The sequence below is a fragment of the Artemia sp. Qi Xiang Cuo genome, chromosome 16, assembly GCF_049724085.1.
Source record: "Artemia sp. Qi Xiang Cuo chromosome 16, ASM4972408v1, whole genome shotgun sequence".
NCBI lineage: Eukaryota > Metazoa > Arthropoda > Branchiopoda > Anostraca > Artemiidae > Artemia > Artemia sp. Qi Xiang Cuo.
The window spans coordinates 15,872,560-15,888,985 of NC_142809.1; the positions used below are offsets into that span (position 1 = coordinate 15,872,560).

At 37.9% G+C, this 16,426-nt stretch overlaps 1 protein-coding gene across 3 annotated transcripts in view; it reads left to right on the top strand.

Annotated features, from left to right (window-relative positions):
• The window catches only part of LOC148942623 (dual specificity protein phosphatase CDC14A-like), an 89,219-nt gene that overhangs the window by 23,427 nt on the left and 49,366 nt on the right, over positions 1–16,426 (top strand). For all 3 annotated transcript variants that reach the window (XM_089102769.1, XM_089102768.1, XM_089102770.1), the window contains exons 3-5: positions 4,039–4,304; positions 11,465–11,544; positions 16,061–16,190. In XM_089102769.1, the coding sequence (XP_088958895.1) occupies positions 4,039–4,304; positions 11,465–11,544; positions 16,061–16,190 (476 nt within the window). The remainder of the gene's footprint in view (positions 1–4,038; positions 4,305–11,464; positions 11,545–16,060; positions 16,191–16,426) is intronic.

A 16,426-nucleotide genomic window follows, 5' to 3' on the forward strand; every position in this document is an offset into this window, starting at 1 on the left:
AGATACAGCTGCTGACCAAGCTTGCCTTGCATTGACAACTGAAACTTCGTTATGTGATCCTCGCAAGCTGGCTTCATTCTGTAATGACTGAATCACAGGGACTGTCACGGCACTTGCATCTGTTGATATAGATTCTAGTAAGGCCAAACCCATGTCTCTTGCTATTTTACTCTCAACTTGAAGAAGATCGTCAGGGGCAATACACAATTTCTTGAAATTCGGATTGAGGTATGTGGCAGTCCCAATGAGTGTGATCTGAACAAGGTCTATAAGCCTAGAAAATATTTTACCTAGCGAAGCCTTTCGGAGGTTCTCAGCAAAATTTTAGAGTCCACCGTCCCTAAACGTAGTTTGAGAACTGGCTATTCTAACTTATGGATAGAGCTGTGCATACTGTGTATCAGCAATCAGCATATATGAGTCAATGGGTTGAATACATTTTTCTTCTTCTCGGCCATTTGCGAAACAATTTTCTGTTCTGCTGGAAGTTCAGTGATAGATACCAGAAAAAAATAATATCGGTTTCGATATTGATATTTACATTCCGATATCGATATTTAGTGCGATATATCGATATCTAATATCGAGCAACACTAGATGTGTCCACTTACCTATCACTGTTAGGAAGGGTTATGGGTGCATAAAGTAGAATAATGCTTACTGAATAATGCTTACTAGAAGCCACGGGATTGACACGCTATTGCTCTGAAACATAGATGTTTCGGAAGGTTGAGGATAATGTCCTAGGTGTTTGTGAGAGTTGTAATTAAAAGTAGCTGTCAACAACATCTGAAATTTTTATTGTTTGAATATAGATGGTAAAAACTAACCCTTTCCATGGTTGAGCTCTCAAAATACCAAAATTAGATGCACATCTTCCAGCCTAAATTGTTTGGTCTAGCCATAAAATTGAGTTTTAAGCTTTTAATGTTAAAAATATCGCAATAAACGTAGCGACTATTATTTATCTAGTAATTTTGCAAAAGCATTATGTAATGGCATAGTTATAGTATTTAATTAGTTTATTGATTTTTAATGTACTTTTAGTACTCTACTTCTGGCTTTTTACTATTGTGTTTCCATAAATTCAAATAAACACAAACTTTTCAAAGTTTGTGTTCAAAACACACTTTTTTGTGTTCAGTTTGTGTTCAGGAATTCAAATCAAACTTTTAAAAATGTTATGACCTAGTAGTAGGGTTTAATATATTTTGTAATCATAAACATACGTTTTAATAATTTTCTTAGACGGGGTTTATGGTCTTTTTTGGGGGGAGAGGGATAATTCATCAGAAATTATATGATATAAGGGAAAAGAGAAACCGTAAAAATAGCTTAAGTATTTTAAAGTTTAAAACACCATTTAAACGGAACTACCATCATTTATCTAGTAATTCTACAAATGCGTTATTTAATGACATAATTATGATGTTCATTAAGTTTATAGATACTGATATTATGTTGAAAATATAGTATACTTTTAATAGTTGACTTCCTGCTTTTTATTATTGTGTTTCCATAGAAATTCGACGCAAACTTTTATATATGTTTTGTTATAGTAGTGGAGCCTGTCCTAAATATGGATAGTAATTACAGAGAAGTTCTATTTTAGTCAGTGGTTAAAAACGGTGTTATAAATTATTCCTGAGCTTAACATGTATCGATTAAGTCTTTATAAAGATTAAATAAAAAAAAACAAGTTTTTTAAACTGAAAGTAAGGAGCGACATTAAAACTTAAAACGAACAGAAATTATTCCGTATATGAAAGGGGCTGTCCCCTCCTCAACGCCTCGCTCTTTACGCTAAAGTTTTTTATTGTTTTTAAAAATAAAGTTGTGAGACAGAGCTAAACTTTAGCGTAAAGAGTGAGGCGTTGAGGAGGGGACATCCCCTTTCATATACGGAATAATTTCTGTTCGTTTTAAGTTTTAAAGTCGCTCCTTACTTTCAGTTTAAAAAACTTGTTTTTTTTATTTAATTTCTGATCGTTTTTTAGTTAATGCAGCTTTTATTTTGGCTCACCGTCATTGAACAAGTAAACAAAATTTGCATAAAAATTTCACTCTTCTTTTGCTAAATGGCTATCTCTAAATTTGGTTCTAACGTAATTTACAAATTAACTTACGTAACGAACTTCTATATTCGTATATTTTTCTTCTGGCAAAAAATACAAAGTTGCAGATTTTTGCAGATATAAGCTTGAAACCTATCTAAAAGGGTTTTCTGATACGCTGAATCTGACGGTGTGATTTTCATTAAAATTCCTTCACTTGTATGTTTCCCCCCTCTTTAAAAATCGGGTAAATTTTCTCAGGCTCGTAGCCTTTGATGAGTAATGCTAAACTTAATAAAATTTATATATTTAGAATCAGCATTATAAGCTCATTCTTTTGATAAATTTATTGACATCAAAATTCCGTTTTTAAAAGTTTCGATTACTATTGAGCCGTATCGCTTGTTTTGTTTATTGCTCTTTTTATTACGTATATGTTATTACGTATATGAGGGGGTTCTACCCTTAGTCAATACCACGCTCTTTACGTTAAAAGTTAAAAAAAAATTAATTCACAAACCCCTGAATCACAAAGGCCGTTTAATTAGAATAGATAGCTCTTTTGAAAGCACTAAAAAAAAGAAAAAAAGACTGTAGCGTAAAGAGCGAGGTATTAACTTGGGGGAGCCTCCCCTCATATACGTAATAATTTCTGTTCGTTTTAAGTTCTAATGTTGCTTCTTACTTTCAGTTGAAAAAACTGTTTTTTTTTTAATTTTAATTTCTTATCGTTTTTTAAATAATGCTTGGAAATCCGGCACCCCCTTCATAGAAATGTCCCTTACCCCAAAAAACATCTTCCGCGGAAAGATTCTCCCGAGTAACCCCCTCCTCCACCCCCCCCCACCAGAAAAAAGTTCGTCCAGAAAATGTCTGTATACTTCCCAGTAACCAATACAATATGTAAGCAATGGGCAAAGTTCATATCTTGCAGCCCTTCCCCTGAGAACTGTGGGGGATTAAGTAATCCTAAAAGACATATTTAGTAAATTTTCAACTATGTTGAACAAAAGGGTTATCTCAAAATTTTAATTGGGCGAATTTGAGAAAAAAATGAGCGTGGGAGGGGGCCTAGTTGCCCTCCGTTTTTTTTGTCACTTAAAATGGGCACTAGAACTTTTAATTTTCGTTCTAATGAGCCCTCCTACGATATTCTAGGACCACTGGGTCAATACGATTACCCCTGAAAAAAAAAAAATAAAAAAAAAAAAAAAAAAAAAAAAAAAAAAACCATCCGTGTTCTTTATTCTGGCAAAAAATTGAAAATTCCAAATTTTTGTAGATAGGAGCTTGAAACTCTATAGTAGGGTTCTCTGATACTCTGAATATGATGGTGTAATTTTCATTAAGGTTCTATTACTTTTAGGGGATCTTTTCCCCTTTTTTTCGAAAATCAGCCAAATTTTCTCAGGCGCGTAACTTTTGATGGGTAAGATTAAACTTGATGAAACTTATATATTTGAAATCAGAATTAAAATCTGATTCTTTTGATGTATCTATTGGTATCAAAATTCCGTTTTTAGAGTTTCGGTTACCATTGAACCGGGTCGCTCCTTACTTACAGTTCGTTACAACGAACTGTTTGAAAACCAATTGAAAAGAGAAACTGGAGACCAATGTGAAAACACAAAAGATCAATCAAACTAAAAACAGGAAAAAAGGAGCAGAAAGTGAAAAAAAAGAAAACAGTAGAGAAAAAAAAATCACGTTCAAAACAGAAAAAAAATTAGTCGTACAAATACTTAAATGGATTGCTACCCGTAAGGTCTTCAAAAAATGTTAATTAAAAAAAGAATAAAATTGCCCGTCCCCCTTTGATTTTGAGAAATTTATAATCCCCCCCTCTCCCTACATTTCTATATTTTCGTGATTGACGCACATTTGTAAAATTATAGTCTAAATCTGTTAGTTGTTTATTCAAACTATTCTTGGTCCCAACAATTGGTTTAGTCACTTTAGTGTCTTACTTTTCTTCCTCCTCTAGAGAGATTTTACTTTGTGACGTTACAAACAGAAATATGTCCCAAGTCTACTGCCAATACACATTATTTTTCAATTGATGAACAGCTGTTGTATTTGAATTTTTACGCTGATTTTGGGCCATTAAATTTGGCAATGCTCCAGCGCTACTGCCAAAAAGTGATACGAAAACTTCAAAGTGCAAACTTAATGAAGAAGAGGATTGTACATTACACAACAATGAACCCCCAAAAGAGAGCTAACGCCGCTTACCTTGTTGGAGCTTATCTTGTAAGTTGTTTTTGTTTATTTATTGGTGTTGATAATGATAGTTATTATTAAAACAAAAATTATAAAAAAAGCAATACCTTTTCTGGCTATCGTAAACAAAAAATGCATTCTAATCATGTGTCCAAAAAGTAAACATATTTAAAAGACAAGGAAGAAAATGGGAAAATAAGGAGGCATGAGAAACACTGGAGAAAAAAAGGGAATCTGAGACCCAGATTTCCTAATCTCAATTGTAATCACTTTTATCAAATTTGTTAGACGAGTTCTGATTAACTCTTTTTCATCCTTTTGGATCTGATGTAATTCTGTATCGTCGAAGACAATCACTGAGCTATGGAGCCAAAGCCTCTCCTCCGTGAGGCGCCTCGAGCTGCAAAATTACGCACTAAAAAGAAACATGACATTTTGGTAATTGTAATTGTTAATTTTGTTTTTAATAGAAGAAATGATCAAAATAAAAATTTGTTTGTTTGAAATGTGTATTTGTGTAATTATATTGAATCTTATCTCCTTTTTTTCACGAAGTCCTATGATTATCGGTGAAAACTTTCAAAAGCGGCTGAAAGCTCGCCTTCCCTTAAAAAAATCCTAGATTAACAAGATTCTCCTTCTCTGAGTTTGTAAGGTATGAAATTTGAGGAAGCATATCTCTACTTAATGAACTTGTATAAGTACAGTGAAAGGAGTGCAAAGAAATGCATATGTAGTTATGGGAGCTAGAGAGGTGGAAATATACCACAGCAATCGGGCTAAAAAAGATTCTTTGGGAAGGGATATAGGATCCCTCCTCCCCTAGGATTCGCCAAAATATCTTTTCTCCTGGATCTAGCCAAAAGAACCCAATCAACAAATTTGGCCCAAAAATACACTTTCTGAAAACTTTTGACTCCCCCCCCCCCGAAAAAAAGAAGAATACCTCCAATGACCTGAACAGATGTTGGTCTTTTAAACTGGGCTTATGCTCATATTTGGGTTGTGTTCAATACATTTTTAATGGTCTGTGAGAGGGTTTTAGTTATTTTACTAGGTCCTAGATGTGCCTCTGTCTTCCTCGCTAGTAGTTCCAAATATGCCCCTTCTGTGTCAACACAAGGTTTCCAGTGACTGCCAATCACCGAAGGCTCCCTGGAACGCCAAATTTGGAACGCTCTTCAGCTCCTTGGTTACGACCTCTTGAATGGTCGGAACCAATCTGCGGCACAGTCCTTTTATGACCCTCTCCGGCTGGGGGAAGAAAAAGAAGTTTGAAAGAGCAACATCTGGGTTGTAGGGGCTCTGCAAAGCCATTTTTGGTTACGACAGCAAAGGTAGTGTGGCTTGGTGCATTGTCTTGATGGATTTTCCATGATCCAGCGTTTAACGGATGGACGTGGGTATCTTGTTTCCAGAGTCTTACTTTCATTTAGAATACAGCATTCCAAGTCTGACCAGGTGGTGCAAGCGCAATGTACCATATGAGTTCTTATATGAGTACCAGTAGAGTTACTCTCTGTAACTCTACTTCCGTATGAGTTCGTTAATTACCGTACGTGACACATTATGGAGCTAAATGTTTGAGTGAGGCGCAACGTTGACTAGAAATGACGCTTGCTCTGACATTATTAAGGCAAGTTTAAGACCTCGGACATTTTTAGACCAACGATTGTGCTTCTTGGTTGTCCATGCAGTGAAAGCGGATCGTCCCGGATGGGGTAGGAAAAGATCAAGGAAGGTTTAAAGGAAATGGGGACTTCATAAGAGGAGGTAGAGTGAAGCCTTGGACAGATTGGGGCGAAGAGCGAGCGTGCACAGCTGTGTTGGGCTCAGTCGCCCTGGTGCTGCAATAATTTGTTTATAGTAGTAGTTGGTAATATAGATAACCATAGCAGCATAATTTTTTTTAGTTGACGTTATTTTTAAGCAGCAGAAATTGAAGGGCATTACGTGACGGGCCATCCCTCCCTTGTTTTCAAGCATTTTCTGTTGAATATGCATGTGTGTCGTATAATTTTCACAGTAAATTTTGACAAAGGTTTGGGTATACAAATAGGTTCTGCTGAATATCCCTTTTGTTATATTTTAGTCAGAGGACCCACCTATATCAACGTCTTTTTTCCCTACGTCAGCCCTTATTAACCATCACTCCTATTAGTCATTAGTAGTCATTAGTTCCTATTAGTATTAGTATTAACCATTAGTCACACATAGAATTACACTTACCTTGTCAGTATCAGAGCTGGGGGGGGGGAGCTACATGGGATGAGTCCACCCTCCCTCACTTTCTGGTCCTTTTATGGAAAGATGCAGGCATCTCTTGTATTTATAGTGATGATTTGTATCTCATACACCGTACTAAAAGTAGTTACGCGAAAAAAATTCCTCTGAATAACTATCCCTTTATGTGTTTTTTCAAGTCAACCGCCTCTCCTCCTCTTTCTTCCTATTCAACCAGTATTGTATATTTAAAGATACGAACATTATGTGTTTTTCGTGCTGGAACCTCCCTCTGTCCTCCTTCCTGCATCTGACGGATATTCACCGTTTTTAATCAGCACAGTTTAGAAAACTAAGAAAGCTGAAACTCCTACTCCCACCCATACATGAAGAAAAACTCCGGGATTCCTAAGTAAAGCTCATGTATCATGTCTTATGACAAAATTTATGGCGTCAGGTTGCTAAAACGCAGGGTCTGGCATGCCGCTAGTCCACCATTCACCTAGATTTTTCCCTAGAGCTCTGTGGCTTTTACTTCCTTTTAAATGAATCAATAGAGGGGTTGTCAAGGATAAAATCTCTCGGGAGACCATTCTATATGGTATTATAGTGACGCTTTTCTTTAAGTGCGGAGAAATATAATCGATTGAGAGTTGTGGATATGCTTTTAAAAAACAGCCATTGACGTTACATCGGATTTCTCACTGTGAGGCTGTTGTGTCTATTATACCATTTTGTCTGTTTGACTTGAAGCCTGTGCAAAGGGTTTTAAGTAACAATGGGTTTATTTAAATATTGGAAATAACATCGAAGGCTTTGTCAATGCGAAATGTTTTGGGGTACTGGTTAACCCCTGAGCCCTCTTTCTGAAATATACCCCCCTCTCATTGTTGATTTGTTCCATTTGTGAGGTTGGAGGTGGATAGCCCCCTATGATAGTAAATAGAGCAATGGGGTTGTAGTGGTGAAATGTAAAATAATATTCTATACAAACTTATCAAAGAAAGTTTGTTGGGGCTTTGGTAAAGGACTTGTCAGTCCCGTTTATGTTTTTATGCTGTTAATTATTAATTGACTTGACTTACTTGACTTATGTCTCCTGCCGGGCGCTGCTCGGCGTAGAGAGTGACGTCTGCCTCCTCCATCCACTTCGGTCCATGGCAAGCGTTTGCACATCGCTCAACCTGATATTTGCCATCACCAGGAACTCGGACAGGCTGTCAGACCATCGTTTCTTCGGTCGGCCGCGAGGTCGCTTCCAACCGGGTTTGACAGGGTCGAAGTCATGGATCGTTTTCGCAGGTATGTGTGGAGGCATTCGAAGTAGGTGTTCGAACCATCGTAGTGTTCGCTCGGCTGCTTGGGTCGAAAACCGAGACTGCTTGGTGAGCTGCAGCAGCTTCTCATTGCTGACAAAGTCGAACCATCGTAGACCTTCGATCCTCCTCAGGCTCTTCGACTGAAAGACATCAATTGCCTTGAGGGTTTCGGCTGAAGCTTGCCACGTCTCAGCTCCATAGAGCATCACAGAGCCGACGAGGGCGTTGAAAATCCGCAGCTTCGTTGTGCGACTGATGTTCGGTTTTCGCCAGAGGTGACGGTTCAGTCTGCCCATGGCAGAAGACGCTTTGGATATTGTCGCTTGTAGTTCAGAAACAAGCGAGCCATCTGAAGAAATTATGGAGCCCAGGTAGGTGAACCTTTGGACAACTTCGATGCTAGTGGTGCTATCCAGGCTAACTGAAGGATTGGCAGCAGGAGAGGATGGGTCAATGGCCATAATTTTCGTTTTAGTCCAGTTTATCTGCAGTCCTACTTTTGCAGCCTCTTCTCGTAGGATTCGAAGCGCTTCCAGCAACTGCTCCATGGAGTCCGCCAGAATGGCCAAGTCATCGGCAAAATCAGCATCTGTAATGAAACGATCTCCAAACTTGAGTCCAAAGCTGAGACGTGAAGTAGTCCTTGTCATAACGTAGTCTATGATGACATTGAAGTGCTCTGGGGCAACTGCACATCCTTGACGCACTCCTGTCGTGATTTGGAAGAACGGGCTGCGGCGGCCGTTCACTTGAACACAGCTCTCCGTCCCATGGTGTAGAGCTTTGAAGAGTCTGCAGTATTTCTCGGGGAGGCCTGTCGATTCTAGAATCCGCCAAAGAACGTCTTGGTCTACTGAGTCTAACGCAGCATGGAAGTCGACGAAGGTAAAAAAAGATTTTTGTGGGAACTCCGTGGGTTTTTCTATGATCTGTCGGATCGTAAAAATCTGCTGAATGGTTGAACGGTACGACATGAAACCAGCTAGCTCCAGTCACTGGATTTTACGAATGATATTTCGACATCGATCTAACAGGACCATTGAGAAAAGTTTTCCCGGGACAGACAGTAGGGTTATTCCACGGTAGTTCAAGCAGTCGCTTCTAGAACCTTTCCTCTTCCATAAAGGGATAATTACACCCTTCCACCAATCTTCGGGAATTATCTCGGTTTGCCAGATTGTAGAGAACAAGGTGTGGAGAAACAGGAGCATAACAGGACCTGCATATATTAGCAGCTCCGCACTCAGGCCACAGATACCGGCAGCTTTATTGTTCTTGAGCCTTTTTACTGCATTTCCAATTTCTGATGGGCTGAAAGGCTCGTCTGGAGGAGCATCTGTTTCGTATCTTGGACTGCCAGGTTGGCTGGGACTATCAGTAGGAGGCATAGACGGGCTAGTGTTGTTCAGGAGTGAGCAGAAGTGGCCCTTCCACCGCTCGAGACAAGAACCCTCATCAGAGAGAAGTGTCCCATCCCTGGATAGGACGGGTCCCAATGCTGGTGTTTTATTTTCTATGAGATTGCGGAGGTGCTTGAACAGGCTACCCATGTCTTTCTTTTTTGCTGCTAGTTCGATTTCATCGGCCTTCCTTGCAACAAACTGAGTTCGGTCTCGGTGAATAAGTCTGTTCCACACTCCATTGAGCCTTCGATAGGTGGCCATGTCCCCAAGAAGTCTTGCCCTCCGCCTTTGCTCTATGACCTGCAGTGTTTCGTCAGTTAGCCACGATTTCTTCGGGAAACTCCGCTTGCCAAGCACCAGCTGTGCTGCTTCGCTGGTCTGTGATTTAAAATACTTCCAGGCGTCTTCGCTGTTGTTGAGTGTGCCCAGGAGCTCAAAGTGATTTGATATCTCAACACTATACTTCTGGCGAGTATATGGCTCCTTTAGTTTCCCAATATCCGCTGCTACTGGTTTTCTTTCCAATCGCTGTGCATGGAGGCGAAGCTGGACATCAGCACACACAAGCCTGTGATCTGCATTTCCGAGCTCTGCTGATCTGTAAGTTCTGCAGTTCTTCAGCGATGATCTCCAGCGTTTAGAAATAATGACGTAGTCAATCATCTTCTTTGTGCGACCGTCGTTGCTATACCACGTGTACTGGTGGATAGTCTTACGTTGAAAGTAGGTGTTTGCGATCACAAGTTCATGGGATCGGCACAGTTCGAGTAGGCGAAGGCCATTGTCTTTCAGTGGGGCGGGGGATACAGGTCCAATTGTGCCACGCCAAACACCGATATCATCTCGCACTGTAGCATTGAAGTCACCGAGAAGAACAGTGACATCGTGGGGGAAACTGTTGACAGATATCTGGACAGAGCAGATTAGAACTCTTCCTTGGTTACGTCGTCGGAATCGTTGGTCGGGGCATAGCATACAAAAATTGTCATCTTGCCATTCTTGTGCCCAAAGCGGGCCTTCATTATTCTGTCTGATGCAGCTTCGTGCAAGAGTAAGGCCTTTCTTGCAAGGCCGTTTAGCGCGAGGCCAACACCATTTCTTCTCATGCGCCCTCCAGACCAGACTAACGAGTGATTATCGCCTATTCGCTCTTCTCCCCTTCGAGTAAGACGGGTTTCTGTGAGACCTGCAATTGTCACTTTATTCTTAGGAAGTTCTTGAGAAAGTAGGTTCTTTGATGCAGGTGCATTCAGGGTCAAAACATTCCAGGTGGCTATTCGAATCCCCCTTTGGTCTAGAAGGTTCAGTCTGTCAGTTTTTCTGACGTCGTCAGCATGTCCGTTGACGCGCGTAGGTCGAGATCTTAAAAGGAGGTCCGGATCCGAGGCTATGTAGTCACTTTGCGTAGCACTTGATTTTCAGGTGGAGGGTCGCTAGCCCAACCGACCCTAAGCCTGGAATCTGATTAGAGCTAGGTTTAACCTAGGTACTGATATTCCCGGGGTGGGCTCCACCCGCCACATGAGGTTGCAGCCACCCTGATCGGAGTGTTTAGTTAGGGGATGACCCCATATCCAGAGGCACGTGGTCAGCAGACAAGGTCTGCATCATTCCGGACGAACTCCATTCGCCTCCGATATTATTAATTGAATTAACTGTTAATCGAAACCTTTTCAAAAATTCTGAAAAAAAATTGCAACGTGTCAGTTTAGAGTAGTTGCCGTGTGTTGGTCACGCGTACGTACCCATTAAACACATCTTACATATGGGGTTTGTATAATCCCTTCACTTTATCAATGATCCTGTATTTTTAGTACTTTTATAATGAAAGTAATGAAAGTGAGTACTTTTTTTTGTAAATGAAAGTCTTTTTATAAACCCTTCATCTCATATTTTTCTTTCCGTTATTGAAGATGGTTGAACTTGTAAGGCAATTATTTTGTCAAAAGCATTTTATGGGGGATTAAAATTTAAAAAAGGTCTTACTTTTTTTTAAAGACTAAAGTTAAAAACATTGTGATAAAAAATTAAAATAAACATTATTTTTTATCAAAATCCTGATTTTTAAGTTAAAAAAAAATGATTTAGCATAAAACTTGATGATATGATTTAAAGTCCTGATTGTTACCCTACATAAGTCACAAACTCTGCTCTGCTCTCCATTGGCTTGACCTATAATTGTTTTTTCTAGCTATTTGTATTTATATTGTATTAATAAAAAATAGATAAGGTTTATTGTTTTTAGGTGATATACTTAAAGAAAACTGCTGAAGAAGCTCACTCAGTACTGACTGCGGGCTCGGGACCACAATATGTACCCTTTAGGTAAGATAAATTATGGTGAGGGATTTTAGTTTTATTATTTTTTCCTTTTTTAAGATGCACCAGGAAAATTTGCACGTAAGCAAGCTTTGCAGACGAAGACTTTTGCTTCACTCAAACTGCAGATCAGGCCTTTGAGAATGGCCAACCGAACTGCAAAGCATGCCTCGGAAGTTGTTGGGTGAGAATCTTCGCTTGCGGCCCTTGAGAATGGCCACCCAAATTTTAGGGTGTACCCCACAGTTGGTCACCCTCTTTTTGGCTAGAGGCTCTCAGCGTGCTGTAGCAGTGTTTCGGGTTCTCAGATTTTAAGAATGACAGCACACTTGACAGGTGGTAGCTAAAACGAAAAAAAGAATGAAAAGGCAAGTATGTACAGACTATAAGTTTAGAGTTTTTCGTTAAACCTCTACTTAGTTATAGGTTTGTGTGACACATATGCTGTTGAAGACTGATCTGCCTATGGCGGGAAGGGGAAGATGTTTTGTGGTTCAAAACAATTCTGATGACTAAATTTTCTTGGAACGTTTGTCACATATATTTTTTTTCTGGAGACAGGGGTAATTACCACTTCCATTTATACTGTTTGGGCACGCGCAAAACTCAACCAGTAAAATTCTCAAATTTCATGAATTAGAAATTCAAATTCAAAAGTAATAAACTCAATATTTTTGAATTTGTAACTTATGTGTATATAAACATAAATTATAAGTCTAATAATAATTTATAATTAATATAACTTATAATATATGATTTTATAAGTTACTAGTTATTATGTATATACTTATAATTTATAAGTTTAATAACTTTCGATAAACTCAAAAATAAAATTCAAAATTCCAGCCAGTATAACCCAACCAACTAAATTCAAGTTGAAGCTTAAGGCTCTGCGCACCTAGTTACTTTTTTTGCACTCAAAATAAGAATGGAGCATCGGACTCACGGACGTGAAATAGGTTACACGGTAAACACTTCAGAAGCAGGAAGAATTTTAGGAGACAGAGATGACGGAGCCAGAGGACAAAGCAGTACACCTTATAACGTATTTGTTGCGGAAAAAGACGAGGACGCTCTTGTTTTCATCCAGGAAACAATTATGATTTACTCCTATCCGTCACTATCTTGTGTCAGTTCTTCCCAAACCGTAGCTAGTAGTAATTTCAGCATTTTTAGGTAAAAATGATGAAACTGGACAAACAACCTGATGAAGTGATCACCTTTAATGATGGTAAAGATGATGTATGAATCTAGCTGCTCTAAGAATGGAGAAACTAATATAGTATAAGTGATGATAAATGATGTTAAAAATGACGCATCAGCTTTTCCTAGGCTGAAGAAACTTATTTTACAGTACAACCTGTTAAAGCAAGCAAGCACTATTGATTGGTTTAATTCACTTTCTCTTTAATTCATTTTCTCCTACTTGATTACCGAGAGGTTTAAAATTTTCCACCTTTTCAAAATTATTTATATTCTCTATCCCTCTTATAATCCTTTTTCGACTATCCTTTTTGGTTATCAAAGTGTTTAAAATTTATAGTTTTTCCAAAATTTCTCACATCCTCTTACCTCACTTGTTTGGGTAAACTCCTATCTGGTTATCAAAATGTTTAAAATTTTCTACTTTTTCCAACATCCGCTATATTTTTTTCTCTTATTCAGTTATCCTCCTATTTGGTTATCAAGCTGTTTAAAACAATTACCTTTTCCAAAATTAGTTATATTCACTTACCTCTCTTATTTGAGCATTTTCTTATTATGAAACTGAAACAAATACAATTATCTGTCTTTACTAAAATTCCTTATATCCTCTTTTTTCTCTTATTTGGGTATCCTCCTATTACGAAATCAAAATATTTAAAATTTTCCGCCTTTTCGAAAGTTCGTTATATCCTCTTTTCTCTCTTATTTCGGTATTTGGTTATCACGGTGCTCTTTTCCCAAATTTGGTATATCCTCTTACCTCTCTTATTTGAATATCGGTCTATCATGAAATCAAAACATTTAAAATTTCTTGCCTTTTCCATCTAAACATTTAAAATTTGGATTCAAGATGTAATTCTGACTATAGTGATAAGTTTGAACTCCCCCTCCCTAACGTGCAAATATATACCCTGAATATATATATATATATATATATATATATATATATATATATATATATATATATACATATATTCAGGTTATATATTTGCACGTTAGGGGGGAGGGGGAGTTTGAACTTACCACTATAGTCAGAATTGCATCTTGAATCCAAATTTTACGTTCATTTGCATCGGAAATGAACTTTACCCACCATTTCCCCTTAGTGTGCAAAAATATACCCCGAATTGGAATATACCCTGAATTGGTAAACATAGGGGTCAGGGTAAAGTTCATTTCCGACGCAAATGAATCTTAAATTTGGATTCAAGATGTAATTCTAACTATAGAGGTAAGTTTGTTTCTTAGCTACCTGAATTGTCCGTTAATAGAAACATTACCCAATAATCGTGCCTGACATTGGAAGAGTTTTTTTTTTGTTGGCGAGGTGGCATTTCCCTAAGAAAATTTATTCTTATTTATTCTGCCCGTATTTTCCATATTGACTGAGCTTTCTTCGTTCCGAAACCATTCCCCCGTCCCTCTCTCTTTATGAATCATAGAATAATATTTGGTTTCACAATTCATTAGAAATTGTTAATGAATCCATGTCAAAAGAAAAAATGTAGCTAATGGGAAAATGCTAATGAATGCATATGAAAATAAAATGTACAAGTGTTTTGGCATTAGTTTCAAAAAGGGCTTGGCATGAGTAACTTTTAATTTATCCTTTAAAATGCTTCCGATGAAAACACCGATGCCAGCCAAATAATTAAGTATGTTGTGCCAAAATGCTGTAACCATAAACGGAACACAGAACTATTAATGCTCTAATTGCCTATAGATTGCACAAATGCACATACTACTATTAACACGCTTTTTTGTCTTTTTTTTTTGAAACATGTCTTATTTAGGATCTATTGAAACATCACGTGGTTATATAGAAATCCGTTGTCTGCTTAAAGTACTGAAAACATCAAAATAAAAATTTTTGTCCCCAAGGATCCATTTAAGATCTGTTCATACCTGAGAACCATAATTTTATAAGATTTACCTTACGGTTGTTTCAAAATTTATGTTTTTTGCGTTAATACTACATTTTTACCTGTGTTGCCACGTTGAACCGTTAGGAAAGCAAAACTAATTGGTTAAATTTGACAACGCTTATCGTTTGTAAGCAATAACAAACGGTTGATTCCCAAAGGCAACTACACCTATAAAAAATATCACACCTTTTAAGGTGTTCGTTACCCTATGTTTTTCACTGATTTTTCGCTGGTTTTCCCCCACGTTTTCCTTTTTTAAAGTTTGGTGCCCGCTTCTACCAAAAATGTATAATTCCATGCGTAGGTCTTTTTAATTAAAAATTGAATTCCCCATTTTTCTTAGGCGGTGATATACTTGTATATAAGAGATGTTTACTTATTATTACGCCTCTCCGAGGGGGGGGGAATACTATTTGAATGTACAAGAAATAGCTAATGTAAGGACGCCACCAGGAAGCTTTGTGCTGGGATAAATTTCTAGTTAGAGAATCAGGTGAAATACTATTGAGTGAAAAATTTCCAGGGGTGGTTTTTCGTTAAATTGAAGTAATTGACCACTTTAATGCTCGCACCATTACTGTATTTACTTGAACTTGAATTTGGAATCAGGACTGCGGCTCTTCCAGGTATGAGAAGGTGGCAGACGGCCGCATTCCATTCGGTGTGGTCAAGGCTCAAAGGGGCAATGATTTCAAGTAGGAAGGGGTCTTATGAACGGCCATATCTTGTGAACCAAACAATGAGCTTGAGGTTGGAATTGACGGTGTTCATGTAGGATTTTGAATGGCCTTCGCACCTTTGTTTCAGCGTGGGAGGAGTTTGCAATGAAGTGCCCTTGAAACAAAGAAGTTACAACTCATACATCAGAAACTGTTGTATACAGATATAAAGAGAAACTATTGGGTAGTTAAATGGCCAAGCTTTGACCACAAAGTTAGTAAATGAGCTCTCGTTTGGGCTCCGGTATTATTTCTTAAGCAAACATAATTTTAATTATAATTGATTCTAACAACATTTAATTAATTTTATTGCTTTAACTGATGACGTTTTATCTATTTATCTGATTTAATTATTTTTAATACTGTAAATAATGTCAATTATAATTGATCACAGGCACGTTCATAGAGGGGTTTTGGGCCCCTCCCCCAACATATGTTGATGTTGGCGATTTTTCTTAAAAACTATAATGTGTTCCTCATAACTTACCCATTTTTGTGGTTTTTTAAAATCTGTGACTCTCATTTTGGCCTCTCTTTAATAAGTTCCTGCGTACGCGCCTAATTGACCTGATTAATGCCCGCGTACTTCGTACTTAGTATTTAAGCTGCTTGCTATCTTTTCCTTTGTTTCTTGCTTTGCTGCTTTCTCATTCATGACTGTCTTATTTTCAGAGATGCTTCCATTGGCTGGGCTGAATATTGTATAACCCTGTTGGATTGTCTACGAGGAATAGACAAAGCTTTCAAGTGTAAATTCTTTGATTTTGATGATTTTGATGCAGAAGCTTACAAACATTACGAGGTAATGAATTTTTGTCTCTATAATTCCCTTTCCTTGACATGTGCGAAGAAAGTCGACGTCTACATTGAACATTAGCCTCAGATTTGTAATCAGAAAGCTCAGAAATCTTGAAATATTTCAGTTAACAATATATGATAAGGAGAAGGGGTGAAAACAGGGACAAGTGCATCACTTTGGGTCCTTCATTCCTAGAGTTTAACTGAGCCAGTTGATTTTTTATGTGTTTGAAAAGAAGG